The sequence below is a fragment of the Ambystoma mexicanum genome, chromosome 7q (assembly GCF_040938575.1).
Source record: "Ambystoma mexicanum isolate Mex_15411 chromosome 7q, UKY_AmexF1_1, whole genome shotgun sequence".
In the NCBI taxonomy this organism is placed as follows: Eukaryota; Metazoa; Chordata; class Amphibia; order Caudata; family Ambystomatidae; genus Ambystoma; species Ambystoma mexicanum.
The window spans coordinates 1,031,685,194-1,031,699,213 of NC_090941.1; the positions used below are offsets into that span (position 1 = coordinate 1,031,685,194).

Below are 14,020 nucleotides of genomic sequence, written 5' to 3' on the forward strand. Positions count from 1 at the left end.
GTCTGAGTATTTAAAAGACCACCAGTACGAGAATGTGTTCCAATGTCTTTTGCAAGAAGCAAGGTCCTAAAACTCTGTATGGAGAATGCTAGGGGCTGATACCCGCGCCCCATGTGGCCCTATCCTTTCAATAACCAAGCTATCAGGTGAGGCTTGAGGAGGTGCCTCTCGGAAAGGTTCCCCCGACTGGGGCCGAGAGACTGTAGGGTTTAGAAAGTTGGAGTAGTTAGGGAATCCATCTTGTCAAAAATAGGGCAACCAGAAGGATGTGGGCCTTGTCTCTCATGACCTTATCACGACCCAGGGAATATGAAAAGTGAAGGAAGTGCCTATAGCCAGGAGTGCATCCCAGCCCCGGGCACCTGGCTCCCTGTTACGGGTGCAGAAGCCTGACTTTTCGCGTTGACAGGGAGGCAAACCCATCTAAACAGGTGGAATGTAAAACAGTGTATAAGCCCCGAAACACCTCTTGTGTCAGGATCAATTTATTTATTTATTGTACTAATTTTATTTTTGTATTTGTAAAGCGCCTAAGCCCGGAGGCATCAAGGCGCTGTTTCAACCAGTTACATATGATAATACATTTAGTAAGCCAGATACATATTACACACATCTTTGAGTGAACATGTTAAGGGCGCTTCAATCTGTTTGGGCATGTGCCGCCAGGTCCAATGTTAGGTGAACCGTATAGTTTTGAGGGCTTTGCGGAAGCTCCAGTATGATTCCTCAGCCCGTAAGATCGGGGAGAGTGAGTTCCAGTGTTTGGCTGCTAGAACTGGAAAGCTCGAGTCTCCTCCTTTGATCCGGTTAAATTTAGGTGACACAAGGCCGGTTTACGTGCATGGACCTCTCTGGTTTGAAGGTTTTGGCTCTCACCTTTCTTTGTGCCAGGTAGGCTAGTGCTGTGCCTGACAGGCATTTGTGGGTGATGGACAGCGTCTTGAAGATGATTCTCTCTCAAATGGGGAGCCAGCAGGCTTGCCTTCTGGCTGTGGATATGTGTTCTCTTTGGGCTATGTTGACTGCAGAGGGAGGGCATTGTTTTGGATAGTTTGCATTGTTTTAATATTTTCTTGGGAGGTGCCTGCGCAGAGCACATTGCAGTAGTCCAGCCTGTGTCTATTACTGCTTGCACAATGGTGAGGGAGCTAGTGGGTGTTAGGAATTGTCTGAAAGCATTAATAAGCTTTGTGGTGTAGGCAGATGATGATGCAAAAGCATTCACTTGTTGCGTGAGAGAGAAGGTAGTGACCAGATAGACCCCTATTGTAATTACTGAAGGTGAGACTGGCATCCAGATTCCATCAATGGTGAAGGATGAGTATAGAGCGTTGAGCTTATTAAGCATTTCATGGGTTCCTACCAGCAGTATCTCAATCTTGTCATCATTAAGGCATAGATAGTTGGTTTCCATCCAGGCCTGGATGGTTGTATAGATTTGGTTAATGGTCAAGGAGTCAATGTCATAGTTGCTGGTCAGGGGAAGGAGGATCTGAGTGTCATTGGCATAGTTTGTGCAGGAGATGCTGATGAAGTCCAGGAGGTCGAAAAGGGGCTTGGTGAAAATGTTCTAAAGGGTGAGTGACACACAGGAACTTTGGGGGATACCACAAGGGATGGGGATCGTGGCACGCAGGCTGTTTCTGAGAAGACTCGCATAGATCTACCTTCAAGGAGGGAAGCTACCCAGGTTGTAGCTCCTTGTAAAAGGTTGGCAGCCTGCGAGAGGTGGTGACAAAGGATTTTGTGGTCTACCAAGTCAAACACCGCTGAGAGATTGAGGAGGAGGGTGGGCTTTCCCTCGTCTCTGAGGTTATCGGGTTGGTTTTTCAGGTCAAGTAATGCTGTTTCAGTGCCATGGCCTGGCCTAAAACCAGATTGACGTGAGCCTAGGATATGGTAGGTTTCCAAGAAGTGTTGCATTTGAATATAGGTGGCCCTGTCTAGTATCTTTAGGAGGAAGGGGACTGTGGTGATGGGGCGGTAGTTGTTGGGAGCTCCTGGGTCAAGAGTTGTTTTCTTTAGTAATGGGAGGACCAAGGAGTCTTTTAGGTTGGCGAGTACCAGACTTGAGGTACCCAGAAAGTGATGGGCAGAGCGATAGAGTGAACCAGACGATAGGACAATATCTGCGGTGTTATCTTACAGAATATGAACAAGGATGGACCCGTCTCCTGCCTCTAGTAGAATTTGCATGTAATGATTCGTATCATACCTCCATAAAGGATACCCCTTTTCATCTAGCTAACGGGATCCATCCTAATTCTCTACCTGTTCATTCCCCAGGGAACCCCTCAGTTCCAGCAGTGCATATCTTTGTGAGGCAGATCCACAATGGACAGGACAAAACAACATTTGTCCCAGGCCCAAGAACAGGCTTGTAGATACGCCAACAGGAAACGCAGACCCTCTCCGGGTTATCAAGTTACTGATAAGGATATGGTTGTCCACCAGTCAGATAATCCTACCTTCGTTTAGCAGGAAACTTAAACCTTGTACCATTGGTCCTTTCCTTATTATCCTGATCATCAGTCCAGTGGCAGTGGAATTGCAATTACCCTCACATTACCGTATTCATCCTGTATTGCATGTCTACCTTTTTAAAACCCGCTCAGTTTTCTTCTGTTTATCCATGCCAGATTAAAGCAAGGCCTCCCCCAGTGTGTCCTCAAGAGGAATGTGAGATCCAGAAAATCTTTGATTCCTGTATTTTCCATCGCAAGGTTCAATATCTGATGCATTGGAAAGGTTACGCGTGGAGTATCGCATGTGGGTGCCAGTGGAAGATGTCATGGCCCCGAGACTGCTGCATGCTTTTCACGCCAGGTTTCCAGCAAGCCCCATCGGTCCCCCCCCCCCCGTGTATTGGTGTGGGGGTACTGGGAGGGGGAATTCTGTTATGATTATGGCGCTGCCGCGCCCAACTCCTCACATGATCGGGGGTCGTACGCTGCGGAGCCCGCATCCTCTTCCAGCCAGCCCGTTCTTATGGGCTTACAAGAACCCCTGGCGCATCACTGCATCCAGGAGGCTCCATTGCAACATGCATCAAGGAAGACGTATTGGAGGCCAAGGAGGGACGCGGGCTAGGAGCGTGAGCAGGACCTTCCCCACAGTGTAGCATCTTGTTTTTGCATGTGGGTGGGTTCCTGTTGGGTGTGCAGTGTATTGTCTCCAACCGATTCCTTAGAATCCCTGGAACTTCCAGATCATGACAACTGTCCATGGACAGCGATGTCGAGATAGACAACCATGCACTGATTCATGCCATACACAGCACTGTCCATGGAGCAGGGCTGTTGAGATAGACGGCCATGCACTGATTCATTCTATACACAACACTGTCCATGGAGCAGGGCTGGAGAGATAGACGGCCATACAGTGATTCATGTCATACATAGCCCTGTGCATGGAGCAGGGCTGGCGAGATAGACGACCATGCACTGATTCATGCCATACGTAGCCCTGTCATTGGAGCAGGGATGTCCAGATAGACGGCCATGCACTGATTCATGCCATACATAGCCCTGTCCATGGAGCAGGGCTGTCGAGATAGACAACCATGCACTGATTCATGCCATACATAGCCCTGTCCATGGAGCAGGGCTGTCGAGATAGACAACCATGCACTGATTCATGCCATACACAGCACTGTCCATGGAGCAGGGCTGTCGAGATAGACGGCCATGCACTGATTCATTTAATACACAACACTGTCCATGGAGCAGGGCTGGGGAGATAGACGGCCATACAGTGATTCATGTCATACATAGCCCTGTGCATGGAGCAGGGCTGGCGAGATAGACGACCATGCACTGATTCATGCCATACGTAGCCCTGTCATTGGAGCAGGGCTGTCGAGATAGACGGCCATGCACTGATTAATTCTATACACAACACTGTCCATGGAGCAGGGCTGGGGAGATAGACAGCCATACAGTGATTCATGTCATACAACCGTGTGCATGGAGCAGGGCTAGCGAGATAGACGACCATGCACGGATTCATGCCATACATAGCCCTGTCCATGGAGCAGGGCTGTCGAGATAGACGGCCATGCACTGATTCATTCTATACACAACACTGTCCATGGAGCAGGGCTGGGTAGATAGACGGCCACACAGTGATTCATGTCATACATAGCCCTGTGCATGGAGCAGGGCTGGCGAGATAGACGACCATGCACTGATTCATGCCATAGATAGCCCTGTCCATGGAGCAGGGCTGGCGAGATAGACGGCCATGCAATGATACATGCCATACACAGCACTGTCCATGGAGCAGGGCTGTCGAGATAGACGGCCATGCACTGATTCATGCCATACACAGCACTGTCCATGGAGCAGGGCTGGCGAGATAGACGGCCATGCACTGATTCATGCCATACACAGCACTGTCCATGGACCAGGGCTGGCGAGATAGACGGCCATGCACTGATTCATGCCATACACAGCACTGTCCATGGAGCGGGGCTGGCGAGATAGACGGCCATGCACTGATTCATGCCATACACAGCACTGTCCATGGAGCGGGGCTGACGAGATAGACGGCCATGCACTGATTCATGCCATACACAGCACTGTCCATGGAGCGGGGCTGGCGAGATAGACGGCCATGCACTGATTCATGCCATACACAGCACTGTCCATGGAGCGGGGCTGGCGAGGTAGACGGCCATGCACTGATTCATGCCATACACAGCACTGTCCATGGAGCGGGGCTGGCGAGGTAGACGGCCAGGCACTGATTCATGCCATACACAGCACTGTCCATGGAGCGGGGCTGGCGAGATAGACGGCCATGCACTGATTCATGCCATAGACAGCACTGTCCATGGAGCGGGGCTGGCGAGATAGACGACCATGCACTGATTCATGCCATACACAGCACTGTCCATGGAGCAGGGCTGGCGAGATAGACGGCCATGCACTGATTCATGCCATAGATAGCCCTGTCCATGGAGCAGGGCTGGCGAGATAGACAACCATGCACTGATTCATGCCATACACAGCACTGTCCATGGAGCAGGGCTGTCGAGATAGACGGCCATGCACTGATTCATGCCACAGATAGCCCTGTCCATGGAGCAGGGCTGGTGAGATAGATGACCATGCACTGATTTATGGAGAGCCTCTGAAAATCATTAGGAACACATGCTGTGATGTCACAGGGTTCATCTCAATCCATGGGTGCTAGAAATTCCAGTGCATGGAAAAGATGGAGCCTCTTCAACCCTGCCTCTTCCTGCCTGCCTCAAGCTAGTGGTGGGGTCAGCATGCTGACCCTGGCCTTATTCCACAACAGGAAAGAGGACCTGTGAGGGGAGGGGCTAAGGGAGGAGTTGGGAGAGACCTAACCCCCTGACCTGCTGCACGGAGAACATGCTGCTGAGGGAAGCCTGTGAACCAGGAGGGGGAAATCCATTGTATGAGGTCCAGGTAAGTGTAATTTAAAACAAAAAAATATGTATATGTTTGTTTGTTGTTTGTGTGAAAGTACCTTGTGTGCGTAATTGGGTATATATGATTGCGTGAATGTGTGTGAGAAAGTTAAACAGTACTGTAGCGAGTCCCATACACGGCACCGAAGCCACTATATACCTGGCAGTGCATGTCCATTGTACTCGTTTGGCAAGGGAGCTAGCTGCTGATTTGGCCAATTATTCAGATTTGACTGCTATGTAAGACTACCAAAATATATACATTTTGTTCACCCTGGTCTTGTGGTTATCTCCTCAGTTGTTTCTATATTTATAGTTATGCTTAGTTTCACTTGCTGATTATTAGACCTACTTTGCGCCGGCACGCTTGCCTAGCATGGGTTCCTACTTTCTATTGGCTCATCTAGTATGTACATGGTACTGCTGCATTACTTGCAGCTCTTTCAGATGGTACCACTGAGTAGACATTATTAGAACACAGTCGGTGGCAGGCTGATTTAATTTGAATATCCCTTTTCTCATATCAGCATATGCCAACCTGACCGTGAATGTTGCCTTTCACCAGGAAATGTATGGTTTCATGGTATAGTCTTCTGTATTTTAATATGTAAACTCCAGAGTGTTCAATGTCTACACATGAAGCTCTCCTAGGCTAGCCCGAGCAGACAAGTACTCCACTCTTCTCTGGGTTTTATGGTCTATCACTCTTAAAAACCTTTAACATTAAACTTCTTTGCCTGATATTTATTTGAAGTAAATGTTGATTCAGATTATTATACATTAGTACCCGACGAGGGACAATGAGATTGTAACCTGCAATCTCATTGGCCCTGGCCGCGTCGTTACCAGCCCGACAAAGCCTTACCTGTACTTGTTCCGCGTCCCTCGATGTTCCATCCATTTCCACACCTGACCAGCATGTAAAGGGAGAAGGGACTATATCTAGTCCCTTCTCCACATTTCCTAGCATCCATTTTCTATGGTTACTTTTTTAAAATCACATTTTAATGGCTGCCATGGAAAGGGAGAAGGGGCAACGTACCTTATCCCCATTCCATGGCGGCCATCTTCTTTATTTACTTTTTTAACTTTTTTCTTCTTTTTTGAATGGCTGCCATGGAAAGGGAGAGGGGACTACGGATAGTCCCTTCTTCCTGTTCCATGGCAGCCATCTTTATTTTCTTTCTTTTTTCAAGTTGGGAAATGCTGATGGTGTCTCACAACTTCAAGACTCTATTAGCACCCCATTCTTACAGCCCGGAGTACTAATAGCAACAAGGCCTTCGCTGGGGTGGGGGGGCATTACCACTTCAGGTAATGCCCTGCGGCCTTCATGCAACTATGGGTCCCGGAGCATTACCTGAAGTGGTAATACACCCCTGCCCAGGCTTGGGGCTTATTGCTTAATAAACATAAATTACCAACACCATTAAAAACCTAACAATTGTTCATAAACATTTGAACTGCATTGCTTTCTCCACTTAATGGGCCGCATTACGAGTGTAGCGGTCTTGAATATGGGTGCTGGTCGCACCGGGCAAGGTTACTGCTGGACTTGTAATGAGGCCGAATGCTTGCTTCACTGAGACGAAAACATTGTATGCATCTGTACTGGGTTTATACTGTCTCATCATCTCGCTCTCAGTGCAGCTCTCTCATAGTCAAAAATGGCATATAAACATTTTTCCTTATAGCTTGACATGAACATTAACATAGCGTTCGTACATGCCCTAATATTGTTTTTAATACAATGCGGCCTGCGCCATTTTTTCCTAATACAATAACAAATCTACAAGTCATTCAAAAATTCATTAAATTTCCTCCCTGCCTAGAACGCATGGACATACCCTCCCTAAATCTAATCGGTGCATCATGGCTCCCAGTGGGATGACATTGAATCTGACCATTAGAATGATTTTACGGCACTCTGGGGATTTAATTCTATGAAGGTATGTGATGTTTATAGTATTCTATACATTTCCTCTACATATTCCATTCCCACTGAGACTCGTAGATTGCGATGGCAAAAGACATACTTCAAGATGGCTGCTTCATGGCACCTAAAATACATTCCAAGAGGCTACTGACCAGTCCCGCTGCAGGTAGGCATCCAGAGACTTGCGAAGGATGGCGCCCAGGTACCCGTTCTTTTCTGATGCCCATTTGGACCAACTGTCAATCGAAGATTTAAAAAAAGTTGACGTTAAAGAAGAGAAGCTCATGCTCATACTAAGTGACAACTTCTCTGGCACGCATCCTTAGTATCGACGCACAACTAACAAAAGAAGTCTGGTACACTGCCAAAATGCCACCATTACGGAACCATTCAACACATGTAGGCTTTTCATTGTTTTTTAGCAAATATTGAAAGTTGGTGATATGGTGCCTTTTTCTTTGATTTTCTGGTGACCCCCCCCCCAACTCAACAGAAGCATACGAGAGGAAGAATGTAAAACACAAGCATCTTCATATGTCAGCGTTGACATGCTAGCGGCAGGGGATGTGGAAATCACAGCCAGGAGCCTTCCTGGTCATTGGCTGACTTTTGATTCTGGACCCTGCCAGATGATCAGACATGAGCTAAAGCCCCCTCATATGCTGAGGGCAGATCTGTGCAAGGATCTGCGTCAGTGGTATTACAGAAACCGTGCACTGGTACCAGTTCAATTATTCGGGCAAAAATTGCCCTATTGCAAAAGACATTCTTTCAATGCATTTCTAGACGAGGGGGATGCCTGCCCTAGTCCTAGCACTACGGCGAAATCTGCCCTGGTGCAATAATGCTTTGCAAGAATATATTTGTGGTACTAATTGCCCTTGCAATGATGTTTTTTGTAATGAGGACCCTGCTATATGAAATTTGGATTCCGGCCCACACAGCATAAGGCTGGTATATGTCCTCTGCTCCGGGGCCTTTATGCAGAAAAGCCGCTACTATAACCTCCAGTGCAGATGTTATGGTTTGTGGAGCTGTGAGAAGAAGCCAGAGATCAGAGTATCCCAGAAGAATGTAGGTGGAGAGTTTTATAAGTTCACTCAGACATGCCTTACAATGTCCGCTTCTGTTATTGGTGACCAGCGCCATTCAAATAAGCGCCATGCCACCCATGAGCCCTCTGGGCTCAGGATTTATATTGTGTGTCAAACATTTGCCACCCCAGTATAAGAGACTCCACTGATTAACCGAGTGTCTAAATGCATGGAAGTTGAGTACCTCTGTCCTGCCTTTTACAAGCAAGTGCCCACGTTTGTAACCAGGAAGCTTCACCATAGCCACCCAGACAGGCCACTCAGTACATGGTTACAGTGGCACGTCTTCGACGATCTGCAGGCCACATCCTCTAGGGAAGACCTGTAGTAGCTGATTTCTAGCAGGGCATTAAAACATGGCTACTCCTTGCATAGCCTCCCATAGCAACTTCTGCACTTGCCTCCTACCTGGTTTCTTATGCAATACTAACAGCCCTTTCACTGGTGTATGTGCGCTTTGAAAAGGAAGCATCATCATGACTTCATGCATATAGGCTATAAGAATGTACACGTTCCTATACATGCTGGCTTTGCGCTTAGCTCAGGGGCAACGTGCTCGCCTTGGAAGCAAGACCACACGGAGCAACACAGGTTCGATCCCTGGGTCCGCGCTTAGAAACCTCTGGGTATTAAGCATGTTATAAATAACCTATCATATCATATCATATCAATGCCTTGCTGCCACCATAGTACCAATGACATGGGATGGTCTGCATGTGCTTACAGGAGACCAAAATGTCCCAAGGCGTGTCCTCAAATTGTAGAATGGTCTAGACTCACAGTCATAGCAGCCTAAATTGATCCTTTCAAGTGTCACGTGGCGTACCCCGACTCCTGTGTAACAATAACTGGAAAGCCCCTATTCCCTCAGAGCCTACTAGCTACAGCTGTTTAAGGAGCTGGAAATTCAGCGCAACATGTCGACCTTCTACGCGGCTAGGCTCCACTGAATGTGTATTGTAGCCATGTTTGTCGGCCTGTCTCTAATCTGCAACATGCCTGGCTTCCATGGTTGTGCAATGTTTGATCACATCATGCAACACTCTTCGATGTGTGGGTGGATACGTACAGGACAGCATCAATGGGCATTCTGGGCACCGCCCCGGGGATTCCTTGGATCCAGAAGGCGGAGAGATGGACGGCTGCGTCGATGTGTCCTCGCATGGCAGATTTCCAGAAATAAGTGTAAGCAGCAAACTGAAAACAAGAGCATCATGTCAGTTTCTGTACGCGTCACTGGGCTTGAGTAAGAGGCACTTCCGGTCTAGAAACACAAAACTTAATTTAAAGGTCAAGATAAGGTCAAAGTTTCACAAGCACTGACTTTGAACCCATGGATCCAATCTCTGGAGATCGTGTGGCTGAGAAGTTATAAACATTTCAGCAATAGATGTATCCAAAGCTGATCATTAACATGACATATTACTGTAACATCACTTGTACTGAAGTCATTTGTAATATGTCATAATGTGGTAAAAACAGAGTATTGTCCCTTTTGTTTAAAGGATACTTTGTTACGAAACAGTCAGATGAATGCCAAAATTCAACCTGCAAATAATGCTGCTGTTCCAATTCAATTATGTTATTCTAAGACAATGTGAGCCGTTGTTTGTTTTAGATGCATCAAAGCCAATGCATGAATACAAATAATGACTGCCCCTTTTGGGGTGGGACCAAGCCTGATTTGCATATGGTCTTTCCCCTTTTGTAATGGCTTGGCAGATGAAGAACAATGGTCTAGAGGGTTGCTCCGATCAATGTCAGATGTTAGGATTAATTCTAAACCTTCCAGCCATCACCCCTTTTGTTTTGCTGTACTCACCCTGAGTGGGACGGGTAAGCCCAGACATGGGTCCCATGCCTGCTGAACCTAGAGACCAAAGCTACTCCTCACTGATGAGGTCAAACGAGGCCGAAACATGTTTGGGGACGCTTGCGGTCTCGTGCAGAAGGGATATGACGAAGTAGTTTGGGCTGGACCTCCCTGTTTGCCTGATTTGCATATGGTGTTTCCCCTTCTGTAATGGCTTGGCAGGTGAAGAACAATAGTCTGGAGGGTTGCCCAGAGCAATGCTAGAGGGTGCGATTAATTCTAAACCTTGCAGCCATCACCCATTTTGTTTTTAAACAAATAATGACGTCATCAATGTTATGTTGACAAAATGAAGACGCCCCAGCATGCATCAGCCGTGTGAAATGAGTGTTATCACCCTGCTCCTGTGTTAAGGGCACGCTGGGAGCAAATGGGAAAAATAGCCCCCGTTATAACCCACTATTGTGAGCTGGTATGCCTCAGCTTGACCCACCCAACAGACGATTTCCTAGACAGTACTTGGGAATATGGCAGAGGACAGGACCAAGGAGGCCTGCCATACTCACTAAACAAGGTAACGGGAGTCCCACCAAGTAATCTTAAAAGGCCATCTTGGGTGACCTGCCCCAAGTACTGCCGAACCACCAATATGACCGCCCATCTCAAGTTATAATTATGCCACACCATGCGGCATAGCAGTCGGGCCACATCCGCCACGCTCGATTAGAAGAGTCTCACATCTGCGAGGTCAAGGATGGTGAGGCAGGAGTGGGCGTCCTATCCATAGGGTACACCCACTTCTGTCATACTGAACACAGGGAAGTGTCAATGTTGCAGTGCTGTGATGGGTTCCTAGGAGGGGGCTAATTCTGTGGTCCCCCAATCTTACATAAGAGAGCAAAGAGGGCCCTGTAGAGTAGAATCATATTTTCGAGATCGAAAGTTATGAGTAAAACATCTCTGGAGAGACCTCTGTGTTTTTTGCTTTTTCTTTACTGGTAACCCCAACATTTTCTCTTATGAGTAGGAATATGAGGCCTCATGAGAGATGCAGTTCCCATATATGCCCCTGAAAGTCCCCAAACTTCATAGAGGAAACATGCCCCCAAAGGTGCCCTGGTCTTAGTACGAGTCTCCACACGCAGCTGGTTGTATGGACTCCCCTGGTTTGTGGCAAAACCTTTATGTGTGATAATAGTGGGGTACATTCTAAGGTAACCTAAGGGTGCCCCTACAGAGATATCCAGTACCAGGTTGAACCGCCTAAACTTGTGCACTGTGATCAAGTGACTTGGGCGCGGGGGTTTCCATGTATGGTCTTGGCCTCTTCTTGTCTCTCGAAGCGAGGACTGCATGATGCTCTCCCTGGTTAATGTGTGGATTCTTCCTGGAGTCCCCACCAGGAGTGAGAGCCCAGGAAGATGCCCGGAAAAGTTGGACTATGACAGCACCCGCTGACTGACGAGCTAGCTAATATTTGACTGGATTCACCTGTGTGAATCTCATCTGTGTCTGCACTAAGCCCCCGAGTTTCTTATTTAACAGTACGGTTTGGAACCATACTTGCTCAAACCTGGGGGTGTATCCTGAATGTTAGAAGAAGAAGTCAACCGGAAAGACACATTGTGAGCAAACTCTGCCGGACATGCAAACCTCCTAGACTCCATTTTGATGGAAAGTTCTATCAGCGTCCACAAACACCACCCTTCTTCAAGCATACAGAAGATGAGCAACCCGTTGCCCTCCTCTTGACCCAAAGGGACCAGGCAAGTCACAAGCATTCGAGACTCCCTGACATGAGATTTCTGAATGTTATCCCTCCCGAGATCCCCACTCGAAGAATTGTGGCCACTGGACGACAGCCGGCTGCATCTGCTACCTGTGCCCGGGCATGGAACCTTCCAGGATTCTGTGCAGATCGTCTCTACTCCAGTGCTAGAATCTTCTAGCTTCTACAGCATTCCATTGGCCATCTATATCCCCGTCCTGCAATCATAGACTTTATAGGCCACTACGCCAACCAATGAGACTGCGAGAAAACACTTCAAAGACTTGTGCAGTAACTATTTGCTCCTGAAATGACCAGAAATGTCTAGACTCCTGCACCTGCTGGAACCATGTGAGAAACAGCCTGACTACAAGCTCCTGAAGTGCAGCTCTGGGTCTTTCCTGAAAAAGTGGTCCACCCCTTGATTTGTAGCACTGGGCTCTCATCAGAAGACCCCTGATGCTGCACCTGTTCTTGCATTAAAGCAGTGGTCCGGGCGTTCACAGAATGCAAAGCTGCATCTTTCGTAACACCCATTGACTTGTAGGAAGAAGAAATCTTCTCCAAAGAACTGTTGCTAGATGTGACTATGTGAGTAAAGCACGGTTCAGAGAGCAAACAAGATCTGACCTTGCAGTCCCTAGTTTTCAAAATCGGGAAAAGGTTGCAAAGAGCAGGTTGCTCCATCTCAACACTGTTGAATGCGGAGACCTGGCAGAACTGCAAGGCTAAACTAAAGGCGGCTTTGATTATAAACTTCCTCGCTTCGATCCAGAGCTTGCATAGGAGAACTGTGGTTTTCTCCAGGTAATCCTGAATCTTGGATTTGAAATGTACACTATTTAACCTGCAGAAGGCTAGAGATTGCTCCTGTATGTATTATGAAGTTCTACAGTGAACTGGCTCTTTGTAACTCTGTACAATATGTATTTCTAATGATCACGTCCAGTGTATCTTGCATCCACAATAAGGATGTTACACTTGTTTTAATGAGCAAAGTACATGATCAAAACCTAGAATAATATATAAACAATGTTCTGATAGAAGGTTGTCATTCCAAGAGGTGCATTCTGTTACACTGCCATTGTATTCCTCCACAATGTCCCTATGGAGAAGGGGATGGAAACAAATAGCACTAGTGAGGGTTCTAGCTTGGTTAAAAAAAAAAATTATCAAAGATCATTTTGTGAATAAGAATGACTTTCTTCTTTATATTTGCCAAACATGTCTGCGATAAAAGGATGGTATGCTAGATTCACTAAGTACATAATCCATGCTGGGCTATGAGCTAGTTTCAGCTTCAGATTACAAGTGCTGATAAAGTGGCTGGAAAATTAAGCCCGTCCAGCCCTTGCAGAATTCTAGAAGGGTCGCCGGTTAAGGGTTGCAGTGCACATGCTCAGGTCTCAATGCATCCTAAGAGAATTATATCCATGCACACCCCACATACCCTGCTAAAAGTTGTGCCTTGTGTACACTGACACCATAGCTTTCTCACGTTTATGAGTAAACTACCCATGCACTGAACACAAGACATTAAAAGGGTAATTGAGGTGGGTGGCTTAGGGTTGCATTACCAGTGGCTGACATATAAATACTGCAGCCATGCTGAAAATGGCGAACACAATCAACACAGGAAATTCAGAAGAAATAGGGCCTTGGGCAGCTTTCCATGTAAGAGATGAGAGAAAGAAATAACTCCTTGCTGGATTAGCACCAACTTCATTTGTGTTCGTCCTACAGCGTCCTACATCCTAGGTCCTGCTGTAGGTTCCTACTTCCTTCTGAATGCAAACCAAGCTGCCTAACCTCTGCAGCCGTCTCTGGATTCACTGACCCCATTTTTAACTTGCTCTGGAGGATAATGGCCTGTTCGGTGCCTGGGGAAGTTTCTCACATATCTAAGCAGGCTTTGCTATCCCTAGTGTCATCTACTGACCTAGGGTAGGAATGGTCGAGCACTCAAGCC

General features: G+C 47.2%; 1 protein-coding gene across 1 annotated transcript in view; it reads right to left on the reverse strand.

The window, feature by feature from the left end:
* LOC138528109 (protein sel-1 homolog 3-like) overlaps positions 1-14,020 on the reverse strand; it is a 397,280-nt gene that overhangs the window by 60,843 nt on the left and 322,417 nt on the right. Inside the window, exons 16-17 of the mRNA XM_069639562.1 lie at positions 9,540-9,667; positions 7,529-7,612 (exon numbers count right to left, since the gene is read on the reverse strand). Coding sequence (XP_069495663.1) covers positions 7,529-7,612; positions 9,540-9,667 — 212 coding nt within the window. The remainder of the gene's footprint in view (positions 1-7,528; positions 7,613-9,539; positions 9,668-14,020) is intronic.